The following is a 17,692-nucleotide window of genomic DNA, read 5'->3' as shown; positions in this document are numbered from 1 at the left end:
TACTGGGCTGTCTGCAGAAGTCACTTCACTAGATTTGTACGAGAAATCAAGCAGACATCAAATAGAAACAAGAAAGACCTTTTTTCCCTGTGACAATATGTGATTACGGTTTTCCAGTATCAAAACGATGGCATAGAAGAAACCTCCACTGAGAATTACTGTCATGCAGATTTTTGGGAGTCAGGGCACTGACCTGGCTCCAAGGAGCTCTGTTTCATTCCTAGCTTTGCTACAGACTCTCTACATGATAGCGGGCAAGTTACTGTCTCTAGTGCACATCACCCTCAGAAAGGGATGGGATCCCCCTGCCTCTCTGGGGGCCCTGAGACTGAGAGTCAGTTGTAGCTGTGAGGAACTTGGTCAAGGTGGTGATAATGGGTTTATGAATATTACAGGGGAAAAGAAGGTGCACAGGTCATCTTTGTCTCCTGAAGTGCCTATTCACACCTTGGGACAAACCCCTCTCTTCTCAGCTTTTGCTCAATCAAACCACCCACTCACTTCAGCAATGGTGTGAGAAAAACTTGAGTTAAACAGCCAACAATCTCACCATTTGGCCAAACATTTTCAACAGAAATTTGGACTAAGCAAAAAGTATACATTTCCAAGAACTGGCAGAAATTAAACCATGTCATTTACCCCATAAATAAACCAAACTGTTTATATTGCTAAACAAGTTGCAAATAATAGAACAGCAGCAAACTGGGAATTTGAAGCTTAACCTAAATTAAGTAATTGCATGCAAGCTTTAAAAAGCACTATTCCCTAGACAGAGCTAAGCATTGAACTAAAAATAGATTTTAGTGGAATGAGAGATTTTCCTTTGATGAACTTTCACACTCTAACAAGGAGAAACTTAAGAGTCAGGTTTGGAATTGCGTATTTTGAATGTCAAGCTTTGAACCCAATTGTTTACTGTGTTGCATTTGCTTCTGGAGTCGTGGACCTGACCCTTGATTCCAAAGCAATTGTGCAGAGCAGCCAATAATGCCAAAGCCAGACATGTTTTAGGACAGTTAGGCACAGGAAAGGTCCTATAAGAGGTCATTGCCCTGTCCTTCTTAAATGGCCCGTGACTCAACCCTTGTAGCTGTACGTTAGTCTGCCTAGAGACTAAAGGAAATAGCCACTAACTGGCTCCTCTCTTTCTCTACCTCCCTCCCTCAGGAAGGGCAGCTAGCCTGGCATGAATGTGCTCATAAACACTTGCATGGTCCATAATGTAATTTTGAGGAATCCCTAAAATGCAGCTCTTTAGCCTCATGCATATCTCTTGCTTGGGGTCTTTACAGAATGGCCCTGATTTGTATTTGTTGTCAAGGAGCACAGCTGTTCCAATTTAGTCACTTCACTGTTGCCAAATCCATGGCACCATCCATTATGGCACTTTGTGCACTATCAACTATTTATGTCAATACTTAGTGTTTCATTTGCATTTATATTTCCAACCTGATGGCTTCTTCCCCCTTGAAGAAGCAGCAGATCATAAATAGAGTTCTGTCTCCACTTGTTAAAGATGAGTCTAGCTTGTCAAGATTCACTTGAGGAAGCAGTCATTTGTCCTCACTCATGAAAATAAATGTCACATCTAAGCACAGGAGGGTGGTATATACAGTTCCCATCTTTCTCTAAAATCCTCTCACACACACATTTTCTTCCCACCCACTGCCAGTCTATGATCCATATCCCCAGGAGTGCTCCAGGGGCCAGGAGACTGCTGGCAAACCTTCAACCATTCTCTGTTCCTATATTTGAGCATCCATGACACAAGTTCTTCTTGTAAGCAGGTGGCATCAGCAGCTCTGTACACACAGAGAGCTGTTGCATCTATGGAGAACAATCCGCTCTGGGGTGCAGCTGGGTGCAGAATAAATAAATGAGGGAAGACCATGATTTTGGCTATGTCTAAATCCCGAAAACAGCTTTCACAGGCAGGTCCCATTTTTGGGGTTGTCATGTACAGGGCCAGCAGTTTAATTTGATGATCCTTGTGGGTCCCTTTTAACTCAGGATATTCTATGATTTTCACAGGAAAGGGACACTGCTGGCTCCATGCACAGTAAGAACACATGCAAATTCAGTGTTCTGGCAGCAGGACCAGAACTCCCACAGGCACCAGCACAGTCCACCCTGAACCCTGGGGGAAGTAGATACATCCAGGAGAAAAGGAAGCATGGTTTTACCACCCACTCAGATCACTTTACTGCACCTCTAAATGAAATTCGATTTTCATGGGATATTCAAGCAGCTCAGCACCATTCCTGAGCACTGAAAATAAAAGCAGAGCACAAACCCAGAGGGAGCAGCCTAATTCCCAACATGCCCACTATAGACAACCTTAACAGTTATGCCCAGTTTCCTGCCCCACCTCCTTCCCTCTCAGTGTATTTACCGTTAGGGGTGTGCTGCTCCTGGTTTGCCTGGTTCACCAAAGACCGGGACATGTGGGGGCCACCAGAAGCACCCTGGAATGTGAGGGAAGTGTCAGAGCACAGTCATGGCATAGTGTGAGTGGGGATCATGGAGGTACAGAGAAAAAGTGTGACTATAAGACTGACTTTACCAGATCTTTAGGGGCAACAGAGACTGTGAGTAATGATCAGAAAAGGCTCAGAGACACAAATACCTGAAAAGTTCAGCCCAATGCACAGGAACAGAGGATCTCCCAGCAGCATGTAGCCTGATGTCAGCTTAGGATGTTGACTGGGGGCTGATTAGGCAGCCAATCATGAGGGTTTTACTACCAAATATCACCTACAGTCACAACCACAAGCCTGCCCTGCCATACTGGCATCCCAAACCCAGGCAATTGTGACAGTGCTGTCACTGACTATGGAGGAAGGCAACACAACTCTGACCAGGATGAGCCTCACGGCTTCACTTTGTAAAGGTCAAGGTCTTGCACAAAGGCCTCTGAGCAAAGGAAGGGCTAGGACCTGAGGTGAAACCTAAACGTGTCCACACCAGCTGTACCATCAGTCTTTTCCTTACAAGACAGTGTGGGAGAAAGGACTGCTCTTTGCACTTACCCCTGAGCTACCGGAGGATCCTGGAGTAGGGACATCAGCAGAAGCCTCGCTGCTGGTACTGGGACGGCTCCTACTCAGAAAATTCCTCAATTCCTTCCTTGCTTTCTCCATCTTCTCAGGAGAACAATGCTGCGACGTAACCCTGGGCTTGCTATGAGTGGAAAGACATTGAGCCCATCACACACTGTATCTTTGGCACTCCTCCACACCCTCCCACAGTGCTGGATATCCTTGACTTGCTATGATGAGTGGGTAACACGGAAGGTTCGATCCCCTGATTCGATACCAACCGCTGCATTCATGGCCTGGGGGCCATCAGACTCACATGGCTGCCTCAATGGCTCACTATCCCTGGAGAAAGAGATTGCTTTATTATTCCAGATGGGTTTAAGAGTGGGAAAACCAGCAGTATACACAAGAAAAGCTGCTTTCCTTAAGCAGCAGGGGCTTCCCGGATCTGTGGCAGCATTCAAAAGGCTGCCAGGAGAATTTGGGTAAACTGGGACTACAAGAGAAGTACTACTTTTGCTGCACCCAAATCTCTTAAAAACCTTGTCACACTTGACTCCAGTGGGAGTAGGCTACAGCCTAGGATACCAACACAGCTACTCCCAGGTGTAAGTCTGCCTCTTTCATTTAAATAATTCATGACAGATGTTTAAGCATCACCTAACACATATTAAAATATAGCCAGAAGCTCCCCTCTTTCTCCTCCTGCAGGGGATATTTTTGCTCAGCTCACAAACAATTTCTGCTCTTCCACCTTGGGAGATGCAAGTCCAGGCAAGTACCACAGCTGCACAGCTTTATTTTATAAAAACCTTTGTGCACTGAGAGATACCAATTAAGAACAGCTCTCAGACTTCTGGCAGGAGGATAATGCAACCCTTGATTTTAGGCTTCTCTAAACAGAGAGATGACTATTGTAACTAATTAGAATAGCCAAAGTGATACAAACCCCTCCAGCCTGCACATGCATGCACTGATAAAATTATGTACACATACCTGTGTAGCTTATGCCTATAAACTATGAGTCAAAGCTCTCCATGGTGTCTCTCAAAGGCACTCTGAGGCCAATACAGCTTATCCAGACTCCCCATCCAGCCCTACTTGACTAGTGGTTTGTCTCCTGCACCCTTGCTAGGACTTTTCTTACTTCTGGTAGCCAAGCCTCTGTTGTAGGAGTCTTCCAGCTTCCCACACACAAGTGCTGAAAAGACCTTGCCTGGTCTTGAAGGCCACAGCTGGCACAGTACTTGTCTGGAGTCTCATCCTGACCAGGAGACAATGCCACAGGATCCCTTCCTGCCATGCCCTCTCTGCCAGAGAATGGAGTGAAAACTCTGCTTGCCCTATACTCTTGATGAGGGAGGGCAATCTTTTCAAAATTTCACCTTGCTGCCTGTCTGTGAGAATGAATCGGGCACAGCAGAGAAAGCATTACATGCATACCAGAGATAAGAGGGAATAACTGTGCTGGTTTATTACTGCAGGTTCAAGCCAGTGCACAATTTTGAGAAGTTGAATCAAAAAAGAAATCAGATAATAAATCAAGGTTACCATGATGCGAATCTTTTAAGTGAAATGGAGTAAACTAACAGATTGGAAAGACCTGGGAGATGAGATCAATAATACCCCCTCCCCTCCTTCAAGCTAGAAAATCTCAAATCTCTCTCCTCTCAGCTTTGCTTTGGCATGGCAACTGGAACCTCACACCCTGAAGAATGAATTTTCCATGGAGGATTTTGTTTTTATTAGCTATTTTATGCTCTGGCCATATCTATTTTAGCAGCCCAGCAGGACTGATTGGAATCAGCCAAGATCCAAGGATTCCTGATGAATCACTGCTGGACTCTTTCATGCCTGCTGCACTGGCTCGGAGAACAGCAGCAAGGCAGAACGACCCTGCGGTGCCTCTCCTGATGTGTCACCTGAGCATCCTCTCCTTGGGAGCTGGGCCAACGTGCCAACATGACTTGCTGTACTTTTGCCTCTTACCACCAGAATCCTAAAACCATCCAATTAAAGAAGCCAGCTCCAGGACACAAGATTCATCTGAACTTTTAGTAGGGGTGAGTGACTGAACCCATTCCCAATTTAGCAGGACTGGCAATCTCTTCCTGGAACCAAAATAATGTGGCTGCTGCCTATGATGGGCAAGTTTCCATGATTAGGGAAAAGTGCACCAAGCCAGCCCACAGCAGGCCTAATTCTTTGCTACTTTGCTTGCTGTGTATTCACTCACACCTCTGTAAAGTCCATCCTGAGCACTTATGTCAAAATAAAGCAAACCCCTACTCAGTGTCCAGATCACAAACATCAGTCATGCTCTCCCAGCTGCACAGAGGGAAGGTCCCTGTGTTTGCAATTGCAAAAAAACCTGACATACACCAATTAAAATAAAGAACAAACAAAGGTATCCAAAGTTTTCCCAGTATTTCCCCAAACAAATCAGTAAAACAGCTTGTCTGAGAGCACTAAAGCTGATGTGGATGTGGGAGAACTGCTAAGCACAAAGGGAATCCTACTCTCCTGCCACCTCATCTGCTGGGCTGTGTCTGGGTTTTCCAACAAGGATGTTTCCCAGAGCATGGTGGGGAGCTTGCTTCAGTGCTAGCCTCCAGCTCGGTGGTTTGGCTGGTCCCATCCACCTCTCAGGAATGGTTTCTAAGCTGGTTTCAAAGATGAGAAGAGACCCTCTCATTTTTTGACTCAGCCCAAGTGCTGAGCCAAGAAGTTTACTGCAGAGCAGTTCCCTCTTTCCAGGCTTCCAACATCAACTGCCTTTCCACACCCCTGAAAGAATGTGCAGCATGCAGACCTAGGGCTGTCCTCCCCTCCCTCCATCCAGGAGTGACCCCAGACCCTCATCCCTGGGCAGCAGAACTTGGTATGGATTGCCAGAGAGAGAACACCTCCCATCCCACAGCGAGCACACAATGGCAGTTCAAGCTTTCAGCCAGCTCTGCTACAGCCATTGCTGATGGTACCACATAGCTTGTGCTCAAGGATTCCTTGGTTGTTCCAGGGATCCTGAAGAAGAGCACTGAAACTGCCCACTGCCCTGTCACACTCCAGCTTGGGGCAGGAGGTTGGATACCTGCCACATTCACAGCATTCAATCCTTTCCTACTTGGAGCACTTTCCTCAGGACTGAAGCTCTCCTTTGACAAGGAGAGGCACAAAGGTGGAGGAAATAGGAGTCCAGCTCATCACAAGTAGCTGAGATGTCCTCCTGAAAGCAGCTTCTCTGCCCTCCTCAGTAACCATTCTCCCTCACTTGAACAGCTGGGAGTATCTCCCTGTTCTTTGCTGGCAAACATCTGGATGGCACCAAGCTTTAGCTATAAAACCTTCTCCTGACTGCTGAGACACCTATCTCTGCAATAATTTAGTCATGCTCCCCTCACACCTGAAAAGCATGTTTCCTAGATATACCAGGTACAATGTATTATGCTAAATTGAACTATTCAAAGTGAGAGCATATTCTTATGGCACTGCTGACACAACATTAGCTACAGCGTCTGTGTGTCATTGTGGCAAAACTATAATTACAATTTCTCGGTAAATCCAGGCTTTACACATCCAAGAAGTCAAACTCCCACATGTCTTGCTCAACGTCTGGTACGAGCTTTTTGATCTGTTGCCTCTACTTCAATTCTTTGATCCAAAGCTTTGACAAAATGGGACTCTTTTCTTTCAAATAAGGTTTAAAATGGCTAAAAATTGCAACAGAACTAGAGAATAGTACTTTAAATATCATCTAACCCCTAAGCAAAACCGCAGATTGAAACCTAGTATTTATCTAAAATCTATTTATCTGTGTGCATAGACAGAATCCCAGCTACTAGACCATCTGGACACCAACATGCAGAAATTCCCTCTTCCTATAATTTAAGCCATACAATATAAGCTCAGGCAAGGTGATGTGCTCTCAACAAACTGCTTTAAACACCATCCCATACTTCAAATCCCTTCTACTTTAAAAAGAGAGTTGAAAGTAATTTCGAGTTTTATAGCAGCCCATTCCCTCCAACAATTTACAGAGTTTTAAAATTGATTTTCCTCTGGGTTTTAAAATGCATTCTTTTCTCCACGGGAAAGCACCACCCGGTGCGGGGGGAGCAGCACGGGCGGGTGGCGGCCGGTGGTGCTCGTTACCCGGGGCTCTGCGGCACGGCCTGGCCTCACAGCCACGGTGGTGCCGCAGGACACCCCGCCGAGAGTTTATACCCTGACTCCAACAAGGTTTGTGTCATTTACGAAGCACGACACGGATGAAACAAACAATGCTGTCGGATTCATTTCTGAAAGAGGCCGCGGTGCGGGAGGAGCAGCCCAGGGGCTGTTAACGTGCGACGTGTGGGGATGGGGCAGCGCCAGGAGCAGCTCCCTGGGCACCAGCCCCGGGGACACCGCGCTCCCAACGCTCCGAGAAATCCCGGCCCTGCCCGCCACTTCCAGTGTCCTCAAAGCACGAGAGGACTCCCTCACGATTCACACCTGCTCGCCCGCCCGCCCTCCTGGCCCGGCCCCGAGCCCCTCCTCGGAGCCCGCAGTCGCAGCCCCGCTCCGGGGGCCGGCGGGGCCCTGCCCGGCCTGTCTGCGGGCGGTACGCACCGACCGACCCGAGTCCGCCCCGACTGAGCCGAATGAGTTCGCCCCGACCGAGCCCAGTCCGCCCCGACGCCGCACGCGTTGCCACGGGTGCAGGGGCGGGCAGAAGGCTCCGGCTGGAGGCTGCCGCTCCCCCCCGCGCGGGCCGTTGGGCTGGTCCGGAGGAGGCGCAGGGCAGCGCGGGCCGGGCAACGCCACGCCCGAGCCGGGGGGGGAGCGCTCTCCTGGGGAAGCAGGGTCTGCCCCAAGCTGCGGCTGCAGCGTGGGGCTGTGCAGAGCGCCCTGTGCCACCTCAGAGCCAGCACCCAGCCACCGCAGGGACACCGCAAAGCTCCGGGTGCCGCTTCAGCTGCCGCCGCAGGGACATCGCAGAGCCCCTGGAGCAACTCACGAGTCACCGCTACGGAGTTGGCACCGGCATCTCTGAGTTGCCACCACGGGGACACCTGAGTCACCGCACTAGGGCCAATGCGGAGCTGCCACCAGAGGCTATGGCTGTGGAGCAGTGCCACCGAGCCACCACCAACCCGTGCCTTCCAGGGCTGGCATCTCAGCAAGGAGCCACCGAGTGCCACAGGGGACAGCCCCCCATTCTCCATGTGAGGAAGGCGTGGGGTTGGGTAACTGCTGTCCCAGTGCCATCTCCACAGCTGTTTGCTAACCCTGCCAGACACTGTCCGGGAGGGTCCAGCAGATCCTTCCTCCATCCCATCCCCAAAACGAGTGAAGGTAGGCAGGGTGCTGATGTAGAGCTGCAGCTTGGCGTATCTAAACCAACCTTGTGTACCCATGAAAGTCTTGAGCTAAAAGATCATTTTGGGTGGGGATGAGGGGCTAGTGGCCCTGGAGAACATGTCATCCCTGCAGAAGGAAAAGTGGCATTGAGTCCTGTTGAACAGGCCCCAACAAGCTGGTCCCCCACAGAGGGAATGGTGGGGAAGGGACAAACAGTGCCAGCCCTGTGGGGGAGTGAGGAAGAACAGGTTTAGATTATTTTGGGGGAGAGGAAGGAGGTGGAAAAGCAGAGAGGAAAGGATTTAAAGAGAAAAAAACCCAAGCCATAAGAGATCTACTGTGAAGGAGTACAATGGGCAGAGGAGGAGGAGGAAAGGGTGAAACAGGAGATGAGTGGAGGCTCCTGCAGGAGGAGAGCTGTGGCAGGCGGGTGGGCAGGGCTGCTTTGTAGCTCTTTTGAGACCCCCAAAGCCTGCTGGCGTGGTCCAGGATGACAGTAAGTCCTGCTGCCTCCCAGCTGTGCACCTGGGAGAGGTGCAAGTCCTAGAAAGCAGGGCCAGAGGAGCAGAACAGCACAGCTGGCAGGCTGGCCCAAGGGATGCCCACTAGGCCTCGTGAGGGGGCAGAGAATTAGGCAAAGAGGCACCAGGATGGGGGGGCATGCCATGGGGAGGCAGTGGAGCCCAGGCCAAGAGCACTGGCTCCTCTCCCTGCCTGGATACCTGCCGGGGGCAAAGGCCTGGTAGTCAAGGGTGAGGCATTTGTGTCATCCAAAAATTTGCAACTAAGGGGATGTGAGGTTTGGACAGAGAAAGGTGAGGCAGTCAGAGCTTCAGAGAAGAGATAAGCTTCTCCAGATAAGCAAGCTCCCTCACAGCAATGCTCAGCTGCTGCCAAGGTGTTCACAGCATCAGCTCCATGCAGCAAGGAGGTCTCTGGGTGGATTTGCACTCCATGCTGAACTGCTCCCAGCCTCACTGAAAGCAGCGGATGCTGGAGAAACTCCCAGGTGTACATCCTCTGTCATATTGCTGGCCTCATCGTTTTACTTAAGTAAGGAGCGCTGCTGGCTTGCCTCAATTATGTTTGATATAATTACAGCTCTTGCTGGAGTTCCCTGGAGTCACATCCCAGATGGCTTCTCTGATTGAGAGGAAACAACGGTGGAGCCCCGTTGCCCTTTGCATGGGAAAATTATGCATCCGTTTCATGCTGGCTTCGTCCCCCCTGCAGTGGGCTGGGATTCACAGCAGGTCTTGCTCTTCCTGTGGTCAGCTGGGCTTCATTTTGGACCAGGCTTTCAAAGTTCACCACAGAATGCTTCAGCAAGTCAGGAGGTGAAGGCCCCACTGATTTGCACCTTCATAAACCCACCAGGTCAGGACAGAAAGCAAACAAGTGTGTGAGCCACCTGCTCTCCATCCGTGTGCTGCCATGTCTGATCCATTCCCTGACCTGCCTTCAGAAGGCCTTTCTGGTTCTCCAGAGCCTAGCTCCCAGGTGTTGCAGCAGAATTTGCTGGCACTGCCTTCTACTTCCATGGGTGCTCCTTTAACCCAGGAAGACCAGACAGGGGAATGTGTTGCCTACCCACTTGCAAAGGGCAGGTTCAAAGTGGCAGTGGTGATGGTTGGCACAGCTGAACATATCTGTGCTCTCACCTTCTCATATCAGTCTGAGCTGAGATCCTGTCCCCCCCTGGGCCAGCACAAAAGGTTTAATGTTGTCTTTCTTCTGACAGTTCTTAGTGCTCCTTTTCTGCCCTGGGCTCTTTTGAGGCCACAGATTCGATGCTGAGTTCCCAAGAAAACAGTTCTCCAAGAAGAAGTTCCTGAGTCCCTGCTGAAACACACTGGTCAGTGTCTTACCCAGTATTTTCCTTAGTGCAAGGATGTTTCGGAAGAAGGAATGCACTATTCTCCCTGTCTCCTGTCACACCACTGGAGTGAAAGCATGAGCAAAAGCTAGCAGAGTCTGAACTCACAGGGAGGGAGAGAACTTTCACACAGTTACCAGACTGTGAATCTGGTAACTGTGACCAGATGAGAATCAAACCAGTTTCAGTAGGTGTTAAGATGTGAGCCAGCACTGGAAAGGAGAAATATGTGAAACATGCTAGTGGCTCATTCTGTCTCTGAGGCTCTTTTCTGGCTGAAGAGCCTAGCTTTCCTTGTACATGGTCTGAGCTGTTGGGAGCCACTTTCCTGCTCTTCTCTTTCTTTTCACTTATTTGGCTCTCCTCCATCTATACCAATGCAATAGCCCAGAAAACACATATCACACCAAAACTTGCTTCTACAGAGTACAGCCTTCCCTTAGTTATGGGAGGAAGAATAAAATAGCAAAAATCTCGACTTCTGTGGACCTTGGAGATGATGTGCTGGTTGTTTTGTTCCATCACTTGCACCTACCCCCTGCCGTGGGTGGCAGGCCCCATCAGATTTAGCAGTGTTTCCATACCCACCCCACACACATTTTTCTGAAGGTGTAAATGATCTTTAAAGCACAAGGCCACTAGAGAATAAGGCCCTAGATTTCTGTCTCCACACCTACATGTGTTCCCACACACAAGACACAGCATTAATCTAGAGTAAAACACCACATGTTGACAATGTTAAAGTACATTTGACAGAAAATACTCAGATCAAACCCCAAGACAAACCCCTGAGAAAGTCATAAAGCAGGGAGAGGTCTGGCTTCTTGTTGCCTCAGCACTTCTCCTGAAGGGGCAGGTTGATTCTGGGGAGGTGATATCAAGCCAGATTCTCTTTATGTTCCTGCTGCTTTCAACAGCTCTCTCAACACAAGGTCAATTCAGTCAGGCTGGGACCAGTGAGCAGTTTGTAGCTGAAAGTTCTATACTTTCCAGCTAGTTATTGCTTCAGAAAGTGAATGAGACTTTGATAGTGGCATTCTTGTTAGTTAACTTTATCCTTCATCTCCACCATTGTGCCACAGTGCATCATCTCCCTCGCGTGTGCTCTCACACTGGGGATCACACCATTAACCCAGCCAGAAGACTTCCCCAGGGAATTTGCAGGCAGAGGTTACTGCCTCAAGAAAGACTCACAAAAAGCTGTCCAGAAGGAGGAAGATGACAGTGAGGATTACCAGGGCCAAGCCTGAGCCGGCAGAGATGAAGAAGATAAAAAGATAAAAAGCCTCAGTGATGAGCTCTCAGCAGTGGTGAGCAGAGGATTGGCAGTAGCCAATTCCACACAATTGGTTCAGCTGATTTAGCCAGAACAGCAATGCTGTTGTTTTCCATGGGGCTGCTGACAGAAGGAGCTTGTCAGCCAGCAAGCTCCCAGTAAGTTGGGAGATTCTTCTAAGAGCCCATATGTACTTTATAGGCACCTTGATTCCAGAGAGAGTTAGTGGCAGAGGTGCTCCCAAGTCCCCTGGAACTAGACCCTTAAATGCCTCAGAAGTCCCAGGAGAACAATGGCCAGATTTCATGCAGATGACAGGTCATCTGCCAGAACATACACAGGAGGTTTAGAGCTCGGTAGCTCCGCAGCAAATACGGTGCAGCTACTTCCTCATTACTTGCCTCCTTATAGAAAGGCTGGAAAGTTTCCCTGAAGCTTCCAGAGGTACTTTAAGCTTTTCGTGAGAGACAGAGGCATCTTGGCTCCCTACCACAAGAGAACTTGCTGGGGGCTGTAGAGAGTTCTGGTTCAAGTCTGTGGTCTGAACCAGACCCATCAGGCTGAATGTTAACTCTCCTCTCAGCAGGTAAATGTTGAAATGATCTGGCTTTGAGCAAAAATTCCAGCCTTTGCTAAAAAACAGCAACAGACTCCTGTGAAAAGCCTTTCTTTCAACCAACTGGCATCTGATCAAGGAATCCCCAACCTGTTCAGATTTTTTCCACTGGAAAGCATGTGCCAAAAGCTGGAACAAATCATCGTGTGAACACCGCTGTTTCACATGCTGTACAGAACAGGGTCTGAGCCAGCAGGCTGAACAGAGCAGAAAAACCAGTGCTGGTGTTTTCACCATGAGAGCACAGCCCAACATTTTTTGATTTAAAATGGCTTCAAAACAGAGTTTCCTGAACTTGCTCATCAGCTGATTTATTGCACCAGGTGCCAGCCTGACTTCCTGCCATTATTGACACAGTGCTGTCAGTAGTTGGGCATTCATACCATTTGTCTGGCTGGTCCATCTACTCTTGAAGTACCTCTCACTTGGCAGGGAACATTCTCCATAAATAACTCTTTTAAATACAATAAACTATTTAAAACTCTTGGTGGAAAGTGAACAAAAAACCAGAAACAAACAAACCCCCCAAAACCAGAACAAAAACCCCAAGAGAGATTTTTTGCTATTTTCCATCATATTTTTGCATTCAACTGGTAATTGTAGCAATGTAAATATGAAGATAGATATGAAACCCAGAGGAGAAAGGGAGCAGAGTTGGGGCAAGACCTTTTGTTGGCTCTCAGCCTGCCTGCCCCACACCCAGTGTAAAGGGAATTATTGTCCTGCAGAGCAGGTGACATTTCTGGGGATCTCAGTGGGAAGGAGACTCCTGAAGCTTAAGGTTGAGCTACTTCTGCCCAAAGAAATTGTCACCTGCTTAGTGAGTGCCAATCTTTTGCCTTGGTACAGGGAGCAGAGCTGAGAGAAGGTAAAATCTGAAGAAAGCTGTGGCTGTGGCATTGCTGGGAGGAACTGGGAAATCAAGTGAGAGGAGTTATAGCTTCCAAATGTGTACCGACATCCTGCTAATTCCCAGATCTCCCCCTACTCCCTCCTCTGCTGACGTTCCAGTCCCCACTTCAATACCTGCCAGGTCCTTTTAGAGAGCTGACATTTCCATTCCTGACATTTTCTGCAGCTCCATCTGGGAATTAATGTCCGGATATTAGCAGCGATGGGGCCGTTTATCATAATTAGTCTCATGAAGCTACTAAGCATCCAACTATTTTTCATCAGCGCCGAGGAAATAAACTGCAGAATCCAGTAGACGAGACGGACGATTTATTTATTGATTGATTTATTTTGGTCTGTCAGGATGCAGCTTTAAAGTTTGTCGAGATGAGCAATGCTCCTCAGAGGCAGTGATGACAGTAGGGCTGGCTCACCTTGGGTGTGCAAGTTTCAGAGAATAGGTCCCCAAACCCCCTGAGACAGTGAGGAGGCATTTCTTATCCCATTATTATCCTGTTATCCTAGGCTCTAGCCTCCTGCACTTATAAAATGACAAGATGTGACAGGTTGAACCTTGTCTGGACAAGCTCAGGAAGAGCCAGCTGATAGCCCCATGATGGCATTATGACCAAAAGCCATCTCCAGGCATGGATTTTCTTCTCTGTCAGGAACAAAGCAAGGGTGCTGTGTACCCTACAGGAGGTGGCACAGGGGCCAGAAGCTCCAGGAATCTCATTTGGCTGGGTGTACATGGTTATGCTTGGACTTTAAGGCTAAGCAGAGGATGCTGCAGGCAGCACGTGTCTGTCACCTTCCAGAGGTGCCTGGGAGCAGATGAAGCCGTTTTCTCACTTGTCGTCCCAATTGGAGCAAGGCGAAGTACAAGCTTGTTGTTTTCCTTCCCCAAAGGACTGGGATTGAAGGGCAGGGAAGCAAAGTGCCACAGACAGATCTCACGCTGTGTCCACTACAAGCAGGGGAAGGTTCTTTGGAAGGGTACTACGGGGTGGATCCTACCGCTGCCAGAGAAGGTGGCTAATGCTTGCTGTGCTCTCAATCTTAATTTTGGGGGGCCAGTGCAATAGATTGTCCATGTTTCTGTGAGTTTGGCTCCAGCTCCCTGCTCTCCAGGCATAGCTCATGCCTGAGCTGCTGAAATCTAACAAGGGTTGTTATCTATCCTGATGGCTACTACTCAGGGCAAGGAGCCTGTATTGATTTCAGGAGCTCTTCTACCATTTTGCAAGCTTCAGTGACCTCCTTACATGTTCTGAGTGGGATGAGATGGGAGATCCCTGGCAGGGTCATCTGCCCTGCACCACACTGCTCCGCATGGCTCGTAGCCCATCTGCCTGAGAGTGAGGATTACAATGCTTTGTGGAGCTTCTGCCCAGAGTGAGGCATGAAGGGCTTCTGAATTCAGTGTTGCTCTTCTCTCTAACCCCATAAAACCCCACAAAGTCTTGCTACATCCCACACACCTCAGTGCTCACCTGCAGCAAGCCCACCTCCTCCCTGCAGGCTGATTATCAAGAGCTTTCCATCCTGAGGTTTGCTATGCAAACATCAAACATTTGTGTTTAAATATTACACTCTTCTGCTGATGTGAAGCTAGTAATTACAGCCAGATGGGACCTGGCTCACAGGCAGACACAGGGCCCACACGCTGCTCAGTGGTGCCTTTTTTTTTTGCAAAACCATGTGGCCCACCACCAGCAGATATATCAAAAAAGCTGAATGCAATTAAAAACAATGGGGAAAAAAAAAAAAAAGGCATTCTAAATATATCGTGCAATGTATTCCAGGTGAGCACTGAATGTTCTGGCTGCAGTGCCTGGCAGCCCTAGTACTATACATGGGACATGATCCAAGCCATCGTGCTCAAGCCATACATCCCTCTGGGCACAGCCTGGTGATGACATGCACTGATTTGGTGTCAGCACCTCCTGCAGCACCAGCAGAGTCTGATCCTGCAAAGCCTTCCTCAGCTGAGGAAGAGCTCTTTTTGCACAAGGGTCTGATTCAGCCCACGCTCTAGTCCATCAAAATGGACCACCCTATAAGGGTGTCACAGTCCCAGGGCCACCCTGCTGCTGGCGTGAGCTTAGAGCTGCTGCTGCCTCCTTGGCTGCTCAGTGGAGGGATCACCTTCACTGCACAAGCCTGCACACATTTTTGCCTTGCACAAGCTACCCAGGGTAGGAAACACTTCATTTGCTATCACCTCCAGGACTTCAGGTCTGCTTCTATTCAAGGCAAAACAAAAGCATTGCAGTGAGTGGTGGATTTTTTTCCCCTGGATCATAGCCCACAGTCCATATTCACATTCCACATCTGATTGTGTTTTTAATAGATAATCCTCTCCCCATTGCCTTTCCCCTACACATCAACCAAAAGGTGAGCAGGAACATACCAGTTTAAGCAAAATGGCCCCACTGTTTGTCTTACCCACCAACTGTGTTGTATAAACACACACCATAAAGTGCCCAGGAAACAATTCCCTCCTTGCCCCTCACACCTGATTGAGTTCCAGCAGTAACAGTGATGCAGGTAACAGCCACCATTGTTGCCTGAAAGAAGGGCTAGAGTTAGCCCATCACACACAGTTTAAGTAGCCCCAGAAACCACTGCAGGTGATGCCATTACAAGCTATAAAGGCTACAGCCCTTCCTCTGCAAATCAATCCAGCTCTGTGGCTCACCCTCTGTTTCACTCTCAGGATGCTTCCAAGCCAAGCAGTGCAAAGCCAGAGCCCAATTTCTGTCCAGACAATCAGGGATGTTTAATTCCTCAGGACAGCTGCTAGGATATATCCTCCATGTTGTAATAGTCAGCGTTACACATATAGCCATGGATGCTCACCCATCCATCTGCAAATGGTGTCCCACAGCCAGCCTGCCAGACAGGAGCCAGCAGCTCTGGTTGCAAGGAGAGGAAAGTAAAAGCAGAAAACAGGAAAAAAAAAAAAAATCATTGCTTTGTGAGAAACCATAGAGCCGTAGCAAACACATGCTGTCATTTGAGACAAGGGCCAAGCCCTGATAGGTTTCCCTGTTGGGGAAATCAGGATCAGCCCTGGTGGGAGGCAGAGAGCCTTGATCTCACTTGTCTGCCATCTCTCTGGGGTCTGCTTCTCCCTCCTCCTGTGCTCTACAGGTTTCTAAATCCCCAAGTCTTCCTCAAAGGACCATGAGTACAGCTTTCCAAGGAAGCTTGCTTCTGATGTCATATACCCCAGGAGAGCGTTATCTGCTGGGAAAAGAAGGGAAAGAACAGGAAAAGAAGGGAAAGAACAGGAAAAGAAGGGAAAATAAAGGAAAAGGAAGGACTCAATGTCTCTCTGCTTTCTACACCCAAGAAGCAGAGCTCTGGCATACCATTACCAACCCTTGTTTCTGCAGTAACCTTATCCAGCGCTGCATGGGTCTGTGCAAGCTCTGTTGTACTACTGTTGCCTTAATGAATAATGGATCCCCCTCCACCTACCCTCTCCTCTTCCCTGTTGGATCTCATTTCATGTTGTATGAAATGGTATGTTTGCTGCTTCCCTGGGGTTGATCTGAACATTCTGATTCCCATCTCCAGTTCCCCCTCTTCCCAGGATGTGAGTGTAACCCAAGAGGGCCCTGACTGGTGAGGGCAGAGCCCGTACTGAGGTCACCTTTGGCCCCCGGCTTGCCTTCTGCTAGGAAACAGTTGATCTCTGATATTCCTAGAAACCTGTAAGTTCTCCTTCTCTTCTGGAATTTTCCATTTTAAAGACTAAAGTTCCAGGAAAAAGATTCTGATTCTAAGAAGTCTCTGTGCCTAAAAGAATTATATCTACAATTCTACACGAGCTTGGGCCACAGAACATTGGGGGTCATTTCTACAGTGCAGTCTGAAGAATTTAATTTCCTTTGTTCTTGGAAATACCCAGCTTTATTGAGCTTTATCTGGTAAAGTGCAGATAAATATGTTTTTATTCTCCTTCAGAAGCCACAGGCTCAGCAGTGAGGTAGCCCCAGTTTTGGCATGGAATATGCTGTGGCATTTAGCAGCATCATGGGTGCCTCTTGCCTTATGTCCTGCTGCAGTAGCACCATGATCCAAAGTGAGGATTGGTTAAATTCAGATAAATCTGTTTTGAGTGGTTCGTAGCATTTTTAGGTTTGTAGACATTAAGGTCTGTCAAAGTTGTGTTCTGATCCCAGTTTCCCAGTCTTTGTCCTTTAGTCTTATCACTCCAGATTACAGGAAGCACCAAGTTCACATGTCCTTCTCTGCAGCTGTACCTTACCACTGTGTCTTCTGGCACCCTCACAAGCCCAGTTTTTAATCTCTGCCACACTCACTTGGTGTTTCTGCCCCTGCAGATCCACTGACTTTGGGGGTTTCCATGAGGATAGCCTGTGCTTAAAAAAGAACTGTGAGGATCTGAAAATCAAAGGCAAGGATGTCAAAAACCTGCAACCAAGAGAGTGGAGTGCAATATAGGTAAAAGTGTAGTGAGGGAAGGGAAGGGAAGGGAAGGGAAGGGAAGGGAAGGGAAGGGAAGGGAAGGGAAGGGAAGGGAAGGGAAGGGAAGGGAAGGGAAGGGAAGGGAAGGGAAGGGAAGGGAAGGGAAAGGGAAGGGAAGGGAAGGGAAGGGAAGGGAAGGGAAGGGAAGGGAA

General features: G+C 48.6%; 1 protein-coding gene across 1 annotated transcript in view; it reads right to left on the bottom strand.

Annotated features, from left to right (window-relative positions):
- DNAH1 (dynein axonemal heavy chain 1) overlaps positions 1-3,140 on the bottom strand; it is a 66,332-nt gene extending 63,192 nt beyond the window's left edge. Inside the window, exons 1-2 of the mRNA XM_088061735.1 lie at positions 3,030-3,140; positions 2,393-2,465 (exon numbers count right to left, since the gene is read on the bottom strand). Of these exons, the coding sequence (XP_087917861.1) occupies positions 2,393-2,465; positions 3,030-3,140 (184 nt within the window). The remainder of the gene's footprint in view (positions 1-2,392; positions 2,466-3,029) is intronic.
- Positions 3,141-17,692: the final 14,552 nt, after the last annotated feature.

This window comes from Pseudopodoces humilis, chromosome 13, assembly GCF_049639895.1.
Source record: "Pseudopodoces humilis isolate 2021_Gansu_Grassland_sample_001 chromosome 13, ASM4963989v1, whole genome shotgun sequence".
Taxonomy (NCBI): domain Eukaryota; kingdom Metazoa; phylum Chordata; class Aves; order Passeriformes; family Paridae; genus Pseudopodoces; species Pseudopodoces humilis.
This window is presented reverse-complemented; position numbering and strand designations above follow the sequence as displayed.